Genomic DNA, 16,669 nt, shown 5'->3' on the forward strand with positions numbered 1-16,669 from the left:
GCCTCCCCTCTCTGACCTCCCCTCTCTGACCTCCTCCCCACCCCCCCCTACCATACCCCTCTGTTACCCATCATGCCTCACCTTCTACCCCTTTCCTCCCCCTTGCCTCCCACATTTGCCATTCCCAATTCCTCGAAAATCCATCCATCCCCCTCGCTCCTACCTCTGCCTGCCTGCCAGGAGCCTATCTCGTACGCTCTGGGCCTCAATGGCATGCTTGTTCATGCCTGTCCTCCCCTCCACCATGTTTATCAATCCCCTCCCCATCCCTCCTGTTCTCCTTTCATCTCTCTCTCTCTCTCTCTCTCCAATCTCACGGCAATTCTCATTCTAAAATCCAAAGTCAAGATCACGATGATGTTCGATGACTGATTGTTTTTTCGGTCTGCAGCTCATGGAATACTGTTGTAATTGGAATTCCGTGAAGACTGCCATGAGGCAACACATGGTGAGAAGCCTCGTTGTTCTTGTTTCAACACTATTGACACGCATATTCAAGATGAAAGCATCTTGAAGTGTTAGGCGATAAACTTGTCGACATGGGCTGCGGGTCATCCACAAGAAAAAAATCAGGAAACACGACCATTTCGCCTATCGCATTCAGCTCAAATGGCAGCAAGGATGCTGAAGCGATCTATCGAGAGCGGCTTGGACCAAAATTCATACATCACTTCTCTCAGTCATCGGGGAAACTGCGGAGAATGTCGTTCGATCGATCATCACAATCCTTGGATTCTCAACCAACGAGCCCCTTCGAGGTATCGTCAAATGCGGGAGATGTCACGATCATGCGTGTGGATGGGTCCGAGGAATCTGAGCCTCCTTCATGATTCGAAACTTGATCCAAGTTGATGGTGCCATCACTCCGGCGGTCGCGAGGTCGGAAACCGCCGGGGACTGATTGATAAGTTGCCGCCGAGCTCCCCGGATCGGATAATCGCATAACCGTGAGCCTCACTAGTACGGTGAGCAACACATGCTCGGTCCGACTGGGCCGCCTGACGGCGGCAAAGACGGTCCGTCTCGGCCCAGCCCGCTGCTACATACCGTGACCCTAGTACCTGAGCCGCACTCAGCAACTTGCGGCAGCTACGGTGCGGACTCGGATCATACCGCCGTCGTTCCGATTCATTGAATAAAGTTGCTTAGAACAGGCTCAGGGAGTGTCAAGTAGATTGCGCGGCCCCTCGAGTGACCCCCTGCCATGCACGTCTCGGTGCCAGGCCTCCACCTTCTGAGCCTCCTCGGCCTCCTCAGCCTCCTCTCCGCTGATGCCTCTACCAACTTCGAGCACGACCAGCATCCTTCGAGCTGTGCGCCAGCCACATCCTGCCCTGACTACACAGCAGCCAAGAAGGAATGCCAATCTGTGCATGACAGCATCACGACCAAAGGATCAGACCTTGCAAGTGTATGCCAGGCGGCAGCGAGCTGCAGCTCGAGGTTTCAGAGCCTGTACAATCAGTATAAGAGCACTGCTGGTTGCTCCGACCCGACTTCCTCTGAGGGTGTGTCAAACATGTTGTTCGATCTCGGGTTTGGATGTTTAGAGTCTTGTACTTCAACATGCTACGCTCGGAGTGCGGTGCTGTGGTAGGTTCTGCTCGATGAGAAAGATTCAGACTGTTCAAGATTTAAACGGATCTAACAGCTGCAATCGTACACCTCAATGACAAGTGATAACGTTACCGCCTACTACGAGTTCCTGTGCTCCAAGGGTAAGGCATCGGGCAGTGGCAAGTGAGGCGATCTGACGGCCAAGCAGATGGCAGAAAGTATTGCTTCCACAAGACTTACGCCTCGAGCTCCGTCAAAGCCTGCGACGCCACAAAGTCGACCTGCGAGGGGTCATGCAAGGTGAGCAGGAGCATCAGGCTTCCCCAGCCTGACTTACCTCGTTCCTGTGCTGTCATCAGAGTGGCATGAAGGCTTTGAAAGAAGTGGGCTGCTGCGCAGGGACCTACGCTTTTGCCAGCTATACTCCCTACGCTACAGTGGCGAGTCAATGCTCCGTGAAGCTAACAAGTCCATGTGAGCCTCAGCATCGCTACCTTCATGTGCTCCTCCTGGTGACAGCATGGGACCTTGTGTGGTAGGTGGGAAGGGACCGGGATTCGATGTCAAAGTCGAGGTGTCAAATCTCAAACAGTCCTGGCACTCTGCACTGGGCCGGCCCGGCGCAGTGCTGAGTGCGGCGATCGGACGGCGGCGGCGGTGGCAGCTGCGGACGGACAGCAGCAGCAGCAGCAGCAGCAGCAGCAGCAGCAGCAGCAGCACTGAGCAGCGGCTGAGCCTCCGCGGCAGCCGCTGTTCAACGGTTGACACGGTGAATCAGTGCGGCACAGACTCCGGCAATCTCAGCAGTGACCGTCGGGACCGGGGCCGGGCTCGATCCCCTTAGTTTACCGTGACATTAACGACTAACTTAGGCTGGTACTCAGATACGGTAAGCGGCGCGGCCGCCGGGCCTCACCCACCGCGGCGACCGTACGCCGCGGCCGCGCCCCCGGGCAACTTGCGACGGCGGCCCGCTCGCCCGCGGCCCGGGGGTCCGGCCGCCGCCGGGGTTGGCCGGCCCGGACTCCGGCAACAGCGGCTGAGCCCGGCCTCTTGAGACTGGTTTTTGGTTTTTCCGGGCTTGAGTACAAGTGTACCTCAGTTCTTGAGATACCCCGGACCCGGTGGCACATCTCGCGGGCGCAAGATACCATGTCGGCCAGCCCTGAGACAACAGCATCGCCCCGGGCCCACGCCAAGTGAGTATGACAGTGAGGACCTGAGGTGGGAGATGGAATGTTCGGAGGAGGCTGGCTTCGTCTCAAATGACTTGTGCGATTGGTGTTTAGACCCGTGGGCGGCCGGTATCGACTAGGCATGTCACAGCTCGTAGCAACCCAAGCTCTCTTCAGATGAAGACTGGGCTACTGCGACTGAGGGACAGCATCTACAAGCGATCGGTAGCCCGAGTCTACTCTCACTCAAGGAGAATCGTTGTCGTGTGGTGCAGAGCTCAAGGTCACTGCAAGAGGCTGCAAGGAACAAGCCCCACGAGGAGAGGAGCGCTTCGACATCTCGGGGAGAAGGCGCGTCAAAGGGCATCAGCCTGATCTGTCAACGCTGTGCACGTGTACACGGTGTATGTGTATGTGCAGTAACGGTACATCACGGTGCCTCAACGTAGGTTTGCGAACTGAATGAACATTAGTGAAGGGCCTTGATGTGTATCAGGCAGTCTGACCAGCGGAGTTTATCAGTGTTAAAGCCAGTAGGAGCACGTACTTGCCCACTTGCGTCGGAGAGGCACTAGTGACACGAGCCCGACTGTCAGGCTTGCAGTGGGCCAGAAACTAGACTGACGTAGTACTGACACATACATCGTACCACACGCAGAACCATCAAAGCTGCCCTCGTACAGAAGATCAGATTGACCGTCCTCTTCTTGAAGGGCCGATGATAATCATGGCAAGTTATGTTCCTTGACAGTCACATGGCGACGACTGCGGCGAAGCACGTGACTTCGGATCCAGACTCTGAGGGGCCTGGTGTCACGGTCACGGTCCTCGAGACTCCAGTCGCCACTAACAAATCCAACCGGCGACTGCCGAGTGGCCGCCCTGCCGCCTGATCATGCCACTGAGCCGTCCCGGCGTCCGGTAGTAGACTGGATCCGGCGACAGCCCGGCCTCTTGAGGATCCGCCGATGGGGATGACCTGAGCATTTGGATGACTGGTTTTTGGTTTTTCCGGGCTTGAGACAAGTGTACCTCAGTTCTTGAGATACCCCGTGGCACATCTCGCGGGCGCAAGATACCATGTCGGCTGACGGTGTACTGACTTGGCTGAAATCTCCTCGCGCGAGCCTGTTTGAGAGTTGAGATCCGGATCCGATCTCGCGTCTGACAATAATATCTCCCCTATGCCCCAGATACCGGGTGCCCTACGTAGGTGTATCTCATATAAACCTCCCGCATTAAATAACCTCCCCCGAAAGTACAAAGCAGTCGCCCTCCCCCTGAACCGCTTCCATCCTCTCGACTGCTGCTCGCCTCCTCCCTCTCTACTGCTTGCTTTCCGATAGCCCTCCTGTCCTGTGTCCTTTGTCCTGTCCTGTGTCCTGTGTCCTTTGTCCTGTCCTGTCCTATCCTGTGCAGCCTTTCAACGCTTGTTGTCACCTGCTTTGCTTGCTTGTCAATCGCAGGCATGGACCAACCTGCCATGAGCGCTTGGGACCACCTGCCTGAGTACATGTCGCCGTCAACCAATCCTTTAAGCGCCAACCCCTTTCAGACTGTCGAGTCCGCCAGCACGATCCGCTGTCCTCTCAAACTCAGCAGGAATGCTGACACCACCCGCACCAGGAAGCTCACGGCAGACGCTGCCGTCCGCATCTTCAAAGAGCGAGTATCGCTCGAGGCCAAGAGTAAGTTCGCAGAAAGCGAGGTAGTAGGGAAATGTTATGGGGTGAGCCCAAAGACCGTGCGAGACATCTGGGACAGAAAGTCATGGGCACGACACACGGAGTCGTTGGTTGCCAAGCATGAGCAAGTGCCAGCAAGGCAAGAGGTCAGGGACGACACGCAGGTCCAAGGAGTGGCGTGCGACGGCCCGGGAGCGAGCAGCTCGAATCACAAGTCAGCCTACCCCCCATCGCATGCTCTACAGATTTCCCATTCTTTGACAGCATGGAGGATGCGATGGTTGGGGCGCCCAGCCCTGAGACAACAGCATCGCCCATGCCAGGTATGCATGGGTGTCTAGACCCGTGGGCGGCCGGTATCGACTAGGCATGAAGACTGGGCTACTGCGACTGAGGGACAGCATCTACAAGCGATCGGTAGCTCTACTCTCACTCAAGGAGAATCGTTGTCGTGTGGTGCAGAGCTCAAGGTCACTGCAAGAGGCTGCAAGGAACAAGCCCCACGAGGAGAGGAGCGCTTCGACATCTCGAGGAGAAGGCGCGTCAAAGGGCATCATCTGTCAACGCTGTGTACGTGTACACGGTGTATGTGTATGTGGTCCCGGTACGTCAACGTAGGTTTGCGAACTGAATGAACATTAGTGAAGGGCCTTGATGTGTATCAGGCAGTCTGACCAGCGGAGTTTATCAGTGTTAAAGCCAGTAGGAGCACGTACTTGCCCACTTGCGTCGGAGAGGCACTAGTGACACGAGCCCGACTGTCCTTGCAGTGGGCCAGAAACTAGACTGACGTAGTACTGACACATACATCGTACCACACGCAGAACCATCAAAGCTGCCCTCGTACAGAAGATCAGATTGACCTTCCGGCGTCCTCTTCTTGAAGGGATAATAATCATGTTCCTTGACAGTCACATGGCCCGCCAACCGTGCGGCGAAGCACGTGACTTCGGATCCAGACTCTGAGGGGCCTGGTGTCCTCGAGACTCCAGTCGCCACTAACAAATCCAACCGAGTGGCCGCCCTGCCACCTGATCATGCCACTGAGCCGTCCCGGCGTCCGGTAGCAGACTGGATCCGGCGACAGCCCGGCCTCTTGAGGGCGATGATCCGCCGATGGGGATGACCTGAGCATTTGGATGACTGGTTTTTGGTTTTTCCGGGCTTGAGACAAGTGTACCTCAGTTCTTGAGATACCCCGTGGCACATCTCGCGGGCGCAAGATACCATGTCGGCTGACGGTGTACTGACTTGGCTGAAATCTCCTCGCGCGAGCCTGTTTGAGAGTTGAGATCCGGATCCGATCTCGCGTCTGACAATAATATCTCCCCTATGCCCCAGATACCGGGTGCCCTATGTAGGTGTATCTCATATAAACCTCCCGCATTAAATAACCTCCCCCGAAAGTACAAAGCAGTCGCCCTCCCCCTGAACCGCTTCCATCCTCTCGACTGCTGCTCGCCTCCTCCCTCTCTACTGCTTGCTTTCCGATAGCCCTCCTGTCCTGTGTCCTTTGTCCTGTCCTCTCATTGACCCGCTTCTTCTCCACAGTCCGTGTCTTGTCGCGTCTCCGCCGTGCAGCCTTCAACGCTTGTTGTCACCTGCTTTGCTTGCTTGTCAATCGCAGGCATGGACCAACCTGCCATGAGCGCTTGGGACCACCTGCCTGAGTACATGTCGCCGTCAACCAATCCTTTAAGCGCCAACCCCTTTCAGACTGTCGAGTCCGCCAGCACGATCCGCTGTCCTCTCAAACTCAGCAGGAATGCTGACACCACCCGCACCAGGAAGCTCACGGCAGACGCTGCCGTCCGCATCTTCAAAGAGCGAGTATCGCTCGAGGCCAAGAGTAAGTTCGCAGAAAGCGAGGTAGTAGGGAAATGTTATGGGGTGAGCCCAAAGACCGTGCGAGACATCTGGGACAGAAAGTCATGGGCACGACACACGGAGTCGTTGGTTGCCAAGCATGAGCAAGTGCCAGCAAGGTAAGAGGTCAGGGACGACACGCAGGTCCAAGGAGTGGCGTGCGACGGGAGCGAGCAGCTCGAATCACAAGTCAGCCTACCCCCCCTCGCATGCTCTACAGATTTCCCATTCTTTGACAGCATGGAGGATGCGATGGTTGGGGCGCCCAGCCCTGAGACAACAGCATCGCCCATGCCAAGTGAGTATGACAGTGAGGACCTGAGGTGGGAGATGGAATGTTCGGAGGAGGCTGGCTTCGTCTCACATGACTTGAGCGATTGGTGTTTAGACCCGTGGGCGGCCGGTATCGACTAGGCATGTCACAGCTCGTAGCAACCCAAGCTCTCTTCAGATGAAGACTGGGCTACTGCGACTGAGGGACAGCATCTACAAGCGATCGGTAGCTCTACTCTCACTCAAGGAGAATCGTTGTCGTGTGGTGCAGAGCTCAAGGTCACTGCAAGAGGCTGCAAGGAACAAGCCCCACGAGGAGAGGAGCGCTTCGACATCTCGAGGAGAAGGCGCGTCAAAGGGCATCAGCCTGATCTGTCAACGCTGTGCACGTGTACACGGTGTATGTGTATGTGCAGTAACGGTACATCACGGTGCCTCAACGTAGGTTTGCGAACTGAATGAACATTAGTGAAGGGCCTTGATGTGTATCAGGCAGTCTGACCAGCGGAGTTTATCAGTGTTAAAGCCAGTAGGAGCACGTACTTGCCCACTTGCGTCGGAGAGGCACTAGTGACACGAGCCCGACCGTCCTGTCCTAACTAGACCGTGGCTGACATAGTAGCGACCGTGCACCGTGACGGTGACATACATCCGATACCGGTATCGCGGCGGCCACATGCGGCAGAACAACGGGGGCCGGCGAAGATCAGAGTCAGATTGACTGCCACCGGAACTGAGTTCTTCACGGATGATACGATCATGTTACTTGACAGCATTGCCAACCGTGAACCGCCGATGATTGGCCGCCTGCACTGCCGCCTGATCATGGCGCGGCCCTTGAGAGAACGGAAGTTACTGATTTTGGGCTTGACTCGCGGTAGTAAGTTTGTGAAAGACTCGAATCTTGTCGGAAGGATTCCGAAGTTTAGTTAGCTTGAGAAATAAAAAAATTCTTCGACAAGATTCTTGGCACGCTGTTGAGACTGAGCCGGCCCCCGAATCATCGGCTCCGACGGCGGCGGGCCTGGCGGGGCTGGCCGGGCCCGGCCCCCCGGGCCAGGTCACCCGGGAGCCTCGGAGTGCAGCCGGGCCCGGGGAGCCCGGCGGCCACCGGCGGGTCAGTGACCGCCGCGGGAGCTGCCTGGTCCGGTGGGTGAGCGGGGATGTGGGTGTCAAAAGGTGCACGTCAGCCGCGATGGGTGGCGGTGGGAACACAACGATGGGGATGAGGAGGAGGAGGAGGAGCGATGGGGAGAGGGCGGGAGCTATGATGCTAGCTCTGTGCTTCCTAGCTATGGCTGTGCATGCACAAGAACTGCCTCTTGATGGCGATGGCTTGCACTCGAACAATGTTCTGTCGTTCAACCCGTCAAAGGATCCGCTGGGAGACGTGGACACGTACAGGATGATATCCTCAGGAGATGTGGAGGGAGAGTGGTCCAAGGACGATGGCAGAAACATCACAGAGAAGATGAAGGAGCTGATGACTTTCGGGAGCATTGTTCATGTCGATGTCAAGCTGGTTGGATTCGATGGTGATGGAAACTACGACGTGAATGTGAACGAAGCTGATTTCCTCCGCTACTTCGAGACCGTCTTGGAAGAGCATGAGAAGGAGGCCATGGTCTTGAATGCACGCGCAGGGGCTCCCCACAGCCTTCCAATCAGGCGCAAGTTCTTCTTCCGCGTAATGAAGGCCAAAAAGAGTTTAAATGAGGACCTGGCGAGCAGGATACGTTCCTGGATCGTGACGGAGATGAAGGACGAAGACAGGGAGCGAGTCATCAAGAACGGATCTCCTGTGCCCGTCTCCATCGTTGATGACGTCATTCGCAAGGATTACTTGGAATCAGACCCATCCCAGACCCATACCATCTACATCCTGAACCCGAAGAAGGTTTCTGCCCCTCCTAAGAAGGAAGAGGCTTCCAAGGCCGTAGAGGCGCACGACCCCGATCATCCTCCCTTCCATGAAGGCGACCTGCCGCACGAGCCTGATCCTGCATGGATGCATGCGGCGTCCGAGCCGGAGTACATTCCGTACTGGTATGACGGGGCTCTCAAAGGGGGTAGCTCTCCTGGGGAGCAGAAGCAAAAGTCAGCATGCGGGACGACGATGTGGGCAGGACTGGAGAGGTACATGTGGATCGACCTGACAGCAGGCCCGATCCTCTTCGGGCCTCACACCTCCGGGGAGGGCCTCGTGTCGGAGCTTTCGATCCCCAGGCTGGACAACTTTCAAGTGGAGAGCCTAGACTGGAACGGAGGCCATCACTTCGCCTACATCCAAGAGTTCCTTGCCGAGCTAGTGTCCTTGGTCTGCAAGACCAGCGACCTGCTCATCGAGCCCTCCCTGCATCACTTTCCTGTCCCGCTGGCCAAGAAGCTTCGCCTGCACCTCGTTCACATTACCAACGACCCCAAGGTCAGGACGCAGTACGCGGACGAGACGGGATTCCTCGACGGGGTGCCGCAAGTGCGAGGGTGGGACAACATTAAGTCGCAGCTGGGGCATCTGGGAGGAAACATCGCCGTCCAAGGGCAGACGATCCTCTACAACCGCACGGTCGTTCAGCTCAATGACTGCAAGTTCTGCCTGGCGGCCTACGCCGCGTCCTTGAAGAGCCACACCAGCACAGTGTTTCGCGGGCAGCTGAAGACGCAGGTGCACGAGTACCTGGACAGCAAGGAGCTGCACGAGCAGCTGCTCAACTTCCTGAACAAAGAGGAGCTCGGCTTCGCTCAGGAGCTCGGGATCTTTGGGTGGGTTCCGACTCAGTTCCTTGACTTGGACTCAGCTTACAGGGAGCACTGGACGATCCCCATCTTCCTCTTCGACCTCCAGGACACGGCACTCATCCTCCTCGACCGCTTCCACCAGGCAGTGTCCTTCCCGGAGATGGTGATTGCCCTCCAGACCCGCTCTAGCCCGGCGACTGTTGACTTCTCCTGCGCCGACGAGATGATCACGGTCGACCCTCGAGACGCGACTCGCCCAATGCTGGGAGCGCTCCTGCAGACAGGCTGGGGGGTCGCTCCCACCCACGAGCACTTCAGCGGGAAGAAGCAGCAGGCGGAGGTCAACTACATGTGGTCCGCTGCCGCCACCCCCTTCGGTCCGTTCTCTACCTCGGAGAAACTGACGTTCTCCCTCGTCGATGCTGCACGGAGGAATCTAGTCTTCTCCGCTCTTAACTTCTCGATCGCCCAGGTGATCCTTCGACCTTTCTCCGAGAAACTCTCTTTCTTCTCCCCTCATTGCTTCCTTCAACCTCTATCTTCACCTCATCACTCTTTCCTCAACTTTTGCTCTTCTTCTCATCTCTGCGTTTCCTCTCCCTCTCCTTTCAATAATCCGCTCCGTCGTGCTCTTCCATCCTTCATAACTTCCCTTCCTCACATCCTTGTATCGTCCAGGTCTCCTTGACCCTTGAGCAATTCTCGAAGTTCGGCAAGAACATGGAGGACGTGCTGCTGGTGACCTGATCCTGTCTTCTTGACACCCGATGATCCTCCTTCAGCCTAGCGAGCATGTTCACTTCGTCCGCCGATGGAACGTCTTGAAGTTCAAGATCCTCAGAACCTCCACCTACCTCTCGCTCTTGAACTTCAACACGGCTCTCTTCTACGCCAGAAGGTCAGCACTCCTCCATGCCAGCCGCATGCTGAATCTCATCTTTGCGAAACAGCACAAGGCATGACGTGAAGGCGATAAGGAATACTGTGCTGCATGCCGGCAAGTTCGTTCACACTTACATCGGATGCTTGCACGACGAGAAGGTAGTTCACTGCTCGACGCTTTACTTCTGATTGGTTCTCAGCCCTCCATCCTGGCATTTCTCGTCTACTTCTTCGCAGGAGCTGCTCTGCTGATCATGGCCTACGTCTTCCTGCACAATCTCCTTGCTAAGGTCTCTCCCTCCTCCTCTGCTTCTCCACTTTCTGCTACTCTCTTCCTTGCCGTCTCCACCTCCTCTTTCTCTCCCTCCCTCCCTCCCTCCTTCCCTCCCTCCCTCTCTGACTCACAACCTGCAGAGGTCGAAAGCTGCTTTCAAGAAGAAGTTGTAAGCAGTCAGACGAGGAAGCGAGACAACGTCTCCACGAATGGTTCCATCGTAGATCCCTGGCAAGGTGGAGGAGGACAGACTCTTGCTCGTTTCTGAGGAGGATGGATATGAGGTGCGGAGGTACCTCCTCCTCCTCGTCCTCAGAGCGTGTCAGCCACCGAGTGAGATCCAACGAGTGAGACCTCCTCTAATACAGGCGCGCACGGGACTGTCTCCTCAGTGTACATACAGATGTGAAGGATGAAATTCCTGTCATAAACTCTACTTGTAACGTGTGACATGTAACATCTCCATTTCCATCATCTGCCGCGGCATCATGCGAAGGCGAGAAAGCTTTGCAGCAAGCAACAACCTGTTACAACCTTCTTGTATCTCCACATCTCTCACCTCCCGTGTTCATCCACTCACTAGCTCTCTCTTCACGCATCCGATAGACAGCATCGTCACAATACTGCTCTCCTCGCCTCTTTGCCCAATGAACACAGCATACCCAGCGTCACAAGATCGTTGCCAGCACATCCCACAGCGCTCTGTGCCCCAATCCTTTGCAAGCTAGAGACATTGACTTCTACCCGTCAACACAGCCAGTCTCATCAGTCTTCACCCGCAGCTCCAAACCATAACCCGTTGGACGATGGCTTCATGAATCATTTAGAATGTGATTTCATAAGGATTGTTATTAGCGTACAAGGACTTCATGGTCAAACCCTGTTTACCATCCATCGCAAGGGGCAACATCGGAGACCTGGGGGGCCAGGTGCTTGGCAACACAAGGAGAGGGCTGGTATACGTGAATATCTTCGTTGTAAGTATTGTAGTTGAAATCTATGAATCAGTTAGCTCCCCCCTCTCCCCACCCCCCCCACCCGCCTCCTTCTCACCTGTCCAGGTGACGGTATATGGGCTCACAGGAGCTTCACGAGGATTGACTTCAGCAACCGACTCAAGCATCATCCTGGGGGCAAACGGGCGAGGAAGGAGAGTGAGGGAGGAGGTTGAAAGTCTTGGGCGAGAGAGAGACCCTCTTGAAGAGGAGAGCAGTGAAGCAGACGTCCGTGACCTTGTTGAGGAGGAGAGGAAGACGAGTAGAAGGAACGCGGCGCCCCATGCGCATGCTGCGCCCAACCATACCGCCTTCCTTCCTGCCATTGGCCCAAGGGTCACAGACCACCTACCCCATTGAAATGAGGCAAAAGATGGGGTACGTATAACATTCCATGCTACCCACTGCTTTTCGACCAAATTGACCTAGTTGTGAGGGTAGGGGTGAAGAACATATGGTGGGGTTCATTTCCAGTAGAACACAGGGGTACTTCAGTAAGACAACCAGGGGTGCATTTGAGTGTGGATATTCAGGGTAGGGGTGGTATATACCCACCCCCATTTTCTGAATCAAGAAGTAGGGTAGTACCTCCAACGGAGGCGTAGAGCATGAACTCGGTACAAAAAGTTGGATTTTAATTCGCCTTTTACCAATAATATAATATTAACAAGTAGTATTTCAATATAAGTCATATAGAAATATAGTAACTCTTTCTAGACAAATTAGTAAGATTATTCTGTTTCTATTGGTTTTGTTCATTATTTAATTTTTAAAAGTCGTACAAATGATACCATTATTTGGTACTGTAGGAATTTGTGGTACAGATCCCTATTCTTGAGTTAGGTAGGACGGGTAGTGTATAGGAAGTAAAGATTAGGGGTAGTACAGAACGAGGGGTAGAGGAGAGGAGAGCCGACGATGGTCGGAGAAGGATGAGGGTCAATGACGATGAGAGGAGAGGAGGAGGGAAAGGGAGGGAGGAAGATAACGAGAAAGGGGAGAGGATATGAGATGAGAGTAGAAGAGAGGAGGATGAAGAGGAGGATGAAGAGGAGGAGCGGATGAAGAGGAAAGAGGGAAAGAGAGTGAAAAGAAGTGGATTCCAGGAAACGAGGGGGCAGGGGTAAGCAGTCAGGAAGATGTACGATATTGATGCGAGTGGAGAACGACTGACTGGAGGAGATGTCTACTGGAGAGGGAAAGAAAAGGAGAAGGGGGAAGATAGGAATAGGGTGAGGGAAGAGGCGCGGGCAAGGCATGGCGGGATGGGATGTGGGATTGGAACATGTGCTGTGAAGCAGATGCGATGCAGCGAGTGCTGGAGATGAACTAGGAGAGAATAATGGCTGTGAATGTGGTGAATGAAGTAGCCAAAGCAAAGGGACAAGAAGAATGTATCATCTGAACAGGAAGCCATCACAGTTGGATAGGTTGAGACCTCTGGTGGGTCCTGTAGTTGGCTGTGGGGTCGAGGCTGTGGTGGATTCCTTGAAGCCGTTGTCAATCGTTGATACACCAATGAACATTGAAGAGAAAGAGAGTGGGAAGAAGAGTATTATTTTGGCAGGAGCGCGTTTTGTCGAACAGCCGCCACTTGTCTGTCAGCTTCTGACCTCTGGCTTGTTATCAACAGGTTTCTATCGTTGTGAAACATGAGTGGCCAAAAAGTTCTTCCCTCTCGAATGTGAGTGATTTTCATCAGCTTTTCAGGAAGGGCTCATGCATGTCTTGTAGGACATTTCAAACGACGAAGACCAGGCTCAAAGGCGCGAGCACTGGTCACAAGCTGCTCAAGAAGAAGTCAGATGCGTTGACAGTCAGGATTCGTCAGATTCTTAAACAAGTGCGCCTTGTTCTCGTCATTCGTCTCCTTATTCTTCCTCTTCCCTCCACCTCCTCCACCTCCTCCTCCCCCCCTTCCACCTCCCTCCTCCTGCTCCTGCTCCTGCTCTTCTTCCTCCTAGCTCAACGTGTTCTCATTGCCTTTGGTTGTGATTCCACACCTCAACAGATTGTGGAGAACAAGAACCTCATGGGAGCAGCTCTGAAAGAGGCGAACTTCTCTCTAGCTGGCGTGTACTACTCAGGCGGAGATGATATCAAGTATCAGATCCTCCAGAACGTCAGCAGCAAGGCTGGATCGAGGGTTGCGATGAAGGTGGATAACGTAGCAGGCGTGAAGATACCTGTCTTCGAGAAGAATGAAGGAGAGATGAAGTCAGCAGATCTAACGGGTGAGGATGATCTCCCTCGACAAGCCTCTGTTGACGCGCCCCTAGGTCTCGCACGAGGAGGGCAGAAGTTAGAAGAGAGCAGGACAAGGTGACTGGGAGGATGCTATAGAGGGAGGGAGGGAGGCTGATCTCTTTGTTTGCAGCTTCAAGAAGGCTCTGGATGCCCTCATCGTCTTGGCCTCCTTGCAAACTGCCTTCGTGGCCTTGGACGAGGTGCAGTGACGGACGGCGAGCTGAGCCCGCCTCGCAGCCTCACTCCCATCCTTCACAGGCCCAGAAGATCACCAATCGTCGTGTGAATGCCTTGGAGTATGTCGTTATCCCCCGTCTTGAGGTAGGAACTGCTCCTGCTCCTGCTCCTCCTCCTGATCCCGCTCTCTTCCATTTCCACATTGTACTCATCTTCTCCTGCTGAGAAAGTTGCAGGAAACGGTTCGTTACATCGCGACAGAGCTCGACGAGCTTGAGCGCGAGGAGTTCGTGAGGCTCAAGAAGGTTCAGGTGAGGACGAAAGTTAAGGCTAGGAGCGGCGGGAACGAGGAGGAGGAGGAGGAGGAGGAGGAGAGGAAGTGATAGCGCTGCAGGCCTACAAGAAGAAGCGCATTGAGGAAGAGGAGGAGAAGCTCAAGGAGCTCAAGTCTGCCGGAAAGGTTCGTGGAGGAAGAGGAGAGAGGAGGATGCTGGATGTGGCTGACGTGGATGTTAGTTGCCCGACGAGGTCCCCAGCCTGATCGGCAAGCCAGCAGATCCCGACGATCTCTTCTCATGAGGTGCCGGGGGGAAACGCGAGGGAAGCACGAGAGAGGACGTGTTGATCACAGTACAAGACGAGATCCTAGTCGCCTCTTGCTATCCCCGCGGCCTCTCCTCCTGCTCCACTCTTTCACACTTGACTCTCTTCGATGCGCTTGAAGGCTACTCCAGCTCCTCCTGCCTTCTTGAGCACCTCCAGCACTGCATCGAAGGAAAATGTTAGGAAGAGCGGTCAGAGAGGAAGGGGGAAAGGAGAGGAGAAGAGGGGGAGATGGGGAGAGGAATGTAAGGAGGAGAAGACATCGAGGGAGGGAGCAAGGGAGGAGGAAGAGGAAGAGGAGTTACCCGATTGATACTCGACGATAAGAGATCTGTGCTTCTCGATCATCTGCATCCCCGTCATCCTCCTCGAACGTCGATGGCTCCTCACCTTGTCCTTCTCCTTCATCTCCTCCTTGCAGGCCGTGAGCTGAGCTGCAGAGACACTTAGCAGAAGAAACCAGAAGATCACGGATTGTAAGGAGAAGGTGCAGGAGGTCGGAGCAGGAAGGAAGAAAAAGTCCACAAGGAAACGAAAAGGAAGAGGAGAACGAGAGGGAGGGAGGGAGGGAGGAGGAGGAAGAGGAACGGGGGGAGGAGGAGGAGAGTCTACTGACTTGCAAGATTGTCTCGTTTGATCCTCCACCTCTCCGAGGCGTCTTCGACTCGTCGGGTTTGAATCTTCAAGGACGTCAGTCAGGCCCGCCCCACCTGGTCTCGACAGACCCGCTGCTTCTCTTCTAGGTCGAGGATCAGACCGTTGAGCCGAAGAATCTCCTGAAAGAGCGAAGATGGTGAGACAGGATGACGATGACGATGACGATGATGGCAATGATGATCATGGCAAGAATGATGATTCAGGGAGAAGGACAAGGATGGGTATGGGGATGTTGTTGTTGAGGGGATGTTTACCTGCTCCTGATTCTTCTCTGTATGTCTCAGACCCTCGACAAGCTGCATAGCGCGATCGTTCTCCCTGCCGCGAGCGTCAGCACCCAAGGCAACGAAAGGGGCAGCATTCCTGCTTTGTTCCAGCGACAAGTTTTGGAAGGACAAAATCTTCACGGCAAGTTAGAGGAGCTACGAGAGGAGCGGAGGGTCTCGCCTGCTCCTGGAGCGTTACAATAAGCTCGTCCTTCTCCTTGCTCGTAATCTTCGTCCGCAGCCCGTCAGCCCTCCATCGGCCTCACCGTCAGCCGCACCTGCTCATGGTCCACCACGTTGCGGATCTCGGCGAGCTCCTTGAGCATGAGGTCTTGTCTGGACTTGAGCTCCTGTGCCGACATCACTGGAGCAGAAGAGGGGAGGAGGAGGAGGAGGAGGAGGCGGAGGAGGAGGAGAAGGAGGAGGAGGAGGAGGAGGAGGAGGAGGAGGAGGAGGAGGTGGTGGTGGTGGTGGTGGTGGTGGAGGAGGAGGACGGAACATTGCAACTCACCTCAATCTCCATGTTCTTGAACTCCAGCTCGTCTTGCAATTCACAGATCTACCACAAGTTCGTCAAACCGGCAACTTGTTCACAGAACATCATCGTGTAGATCTGAGTAGATCCTCGTCACCAGCATCTTCCCTCACCTTTTGCCCTTGTGTGGTCGTCACATCCTACTCAGAGAGTCAGACGCTCTGGAGATGCATCGGGAGCATCCAACCTTGAAGTGAGAGTTTTGTTGCACATCGTTTGTGAGGTGTTGCAAATGTCCATCCTTCGCCTGATTGCACCCATGTCAAGACTAAGATTGATGTGCAAGAAGATTTAAGAGACGTCAATGCAAAACAATGCTCAACAATCTCTACTGGCATCATCATCGTCAACACCATCCCTCGTTTATCACTCACCTCAATGTCGGCATACGCCCTATCGAGCTTTCCTTGGAGATCTGAAACGGAACAGCATAAGGAGGAGGAGGAGGAGGAGCCTTTCTCTCTCCCGGCTGACCTTTAAGACTTTCTTTCAGCTTCTCATTCTCCTGAGTCAGCCTAGCGATCTCCTGCAAGAATTTCTCAGCTTCCTGCCTACTGACGTTAGGTAGACCCACCGTGAAGGTGTCTTCTCCTCCTGGACCCTGCGACTTGGTCTTCTGGCAGCTGCATGTCACCACGAGCGCGAGGAGGAGGAGGAGGAGGAGGAGGAGGAGGAGGAGGAGGAGGAGGAGGAGGAGGAGGAGGAGGAGGAGGAGGAGGAGGAGGAGGAGGAGGAGGG

General features: G+C 54.9%; 7 protein-coding genes across 7 annotated transcripts; all 7 read left to right on the forward strand.

Moving 5' to 3' along the window:
• The first annotated feature begins 389 nt into the window (after positions 1 to 389).
• On the forward strand, positions 390 to 930 carry GUITHDRAFT_154412 (hypothetical protein). Its single transcript, XM_005826350.1, has 2 exons — positions 390 to 448; positions 500 to 930. The coding sequence occupies exon 2, from the start codon at positions 540 to 542 to the stop codon at positions 828 to 830; it is 291 nt and encodes a 96-aa protein (XP_005826407.1). The 5' UTR covers positions 390 to 448; positions 500 to 539; the 3' UTR covers positions 831 to 930.
• Positions 931 to 1,204: 274 nt separating this feature from the next.
• Positions 1,205 to 1,597, forward strand: GUITHDRAFT_114387 (hypothetical protein; the record flags this gene model as incomplete). Its single annotated transcript, XM_005826351.1, has 1 exon — positions 1,205 to 1,597. One exon carries the CDS (start codon positions 1,205 to 1,207, stop codon positions 1,595 to 1,597), a length of 393 nt encoding a protein of 130 aa, XP_005826408.1.
• A 72-nt stretch (positions 1,598 to 1,669) lies between these two features.
• Positions 1,670 to 2,096, forward strand: GUITHDRAFT_114388 (hypothetical protein; the record flags this gene model as incomplete). The annotated part of the gene is made up of 3 exons (XM_005826352.1): positions 1,670 to 1,718; positions 1,766 to 1,857; positions 1,917 to 2,096. The coding sequence occupies 3 exons, from the start codon at positions 1,670 to 1,672 to the stop codon at positions 2,094 to 2,096; spliced, it is 321 nt and encodes a 106-aa protein (XP_005826409.1).
• Positions 2,097 to 4,200: 2,104 nt separating this feature from the next.
• Positions 4,201 to 5,048, forward strand: GUITHDRAFT_114389 (hypothetical protein; the record flags this gene model as incomplete). Its single annotated transcript, XM_005826353.1, has 3 exons — positions 4,201 to 4,631; positions 4,682 to 4,750; positions 4,880 to 5,048. 3 exons carry the CDS (start codon positions 4,201 to 4,203, stop codon positions 5,046 to 5,048), a joined length of 669 nt encoding a protein of 222 aa, XP_005826410.1.
• Positions 5,049 to 6,046: 998 nt separating this feature from the next.
• On the forward strand, positions 6,047 to 6,406 carry GUITHDRAFT_114390 (hypothetical protein; the record flags this gene model as incomplete). The annotated part of the gene is made up of 1 exon (XM_005826354.1): positions 6,047 to 6,406. One exon carries the CDS (start codon positions 6,047 to 6,049, stop codon positions 6,404 to 6,406), a length of 360 nt encoding a protein of 119 aa, XP_005826411.1.
• Positions 6,407 to 7,850: 1,444 nt separating this feature from the next.
• GUITHDRAFT_114391 (hypothetical protein) lies at positions 7,851 to 10,624 on the forward strand (the record flags this gene model as incomplete). Its single annotated transcript, XM_005826355.1, has 6 exons — positions 7,851 to 9,767; positions 9,974 to 10,033; positions 10,078 to 10,193; positions 10,246 to 10,336; positions 10,378 to 10,467; positions 10,592 to 10,624. The coding sequence occupies 6 exons, from the start codon at positions 7,851 to 7,853 to the stop codon at positions 10,622 to 10,624; spliced, it is 2,307 nt and encodes a 768-aa protein (XP_005826412.1).
• Positions 10,625 to 13,098: 2,474 nt separating this feature from the next.
• Positions 13,099 to 14,472, forward strand: GUITHDRAFT_164927 (hypothetical protein; the record flags this gene model as incomplete). The annotated part of the gene is made up of 9 exons (XM_005826356.1): positions 13,099 to 13,130; positions 13,181 to 13,289; positions 13,458 to 13,680; positions 13,726 to 13,768; positions 13,824 to 13,893; positions 13,952 to 14,014; positions 14,107 to 14,181; positions 14,265 to 14,330; positions 14,387 to 14,472. 9 exons carry the CDS (start codon positions 13,099 to 13,101, stop codon positions 14,447 to 14,449), a joined length of 744 nt encoding a protein of 247 aa, XP_005826413.1. The 3' UTR covers positions 14,450 to 14,472.
• Positions 14,473 to 16,669: the final 2,197 nt, after the last annotated feature.

This window comes from Guillardia theta, assembly GCF_000315625.1.
Source record: "Guillardia theta CCMP2712 unplaced genomic scaffold GUITHscaffold_75, whole genome shotgun sequence".
NCBI lineage: Eukaryota > Cryptophyceae > Pyrenomonadales > Geminigeraceae > Guillardia > Guillardia theta.

What these genes read in the sequence shown, in the direction of transcription:
- GUITHDRAFT_154412 (XM_005826350.1), top strand. Translation starts at nt 540, where the DNA reads ATGGGCTGCGGGTCATCCACAAGAAAAAAATCAGGAAACACGACCATT.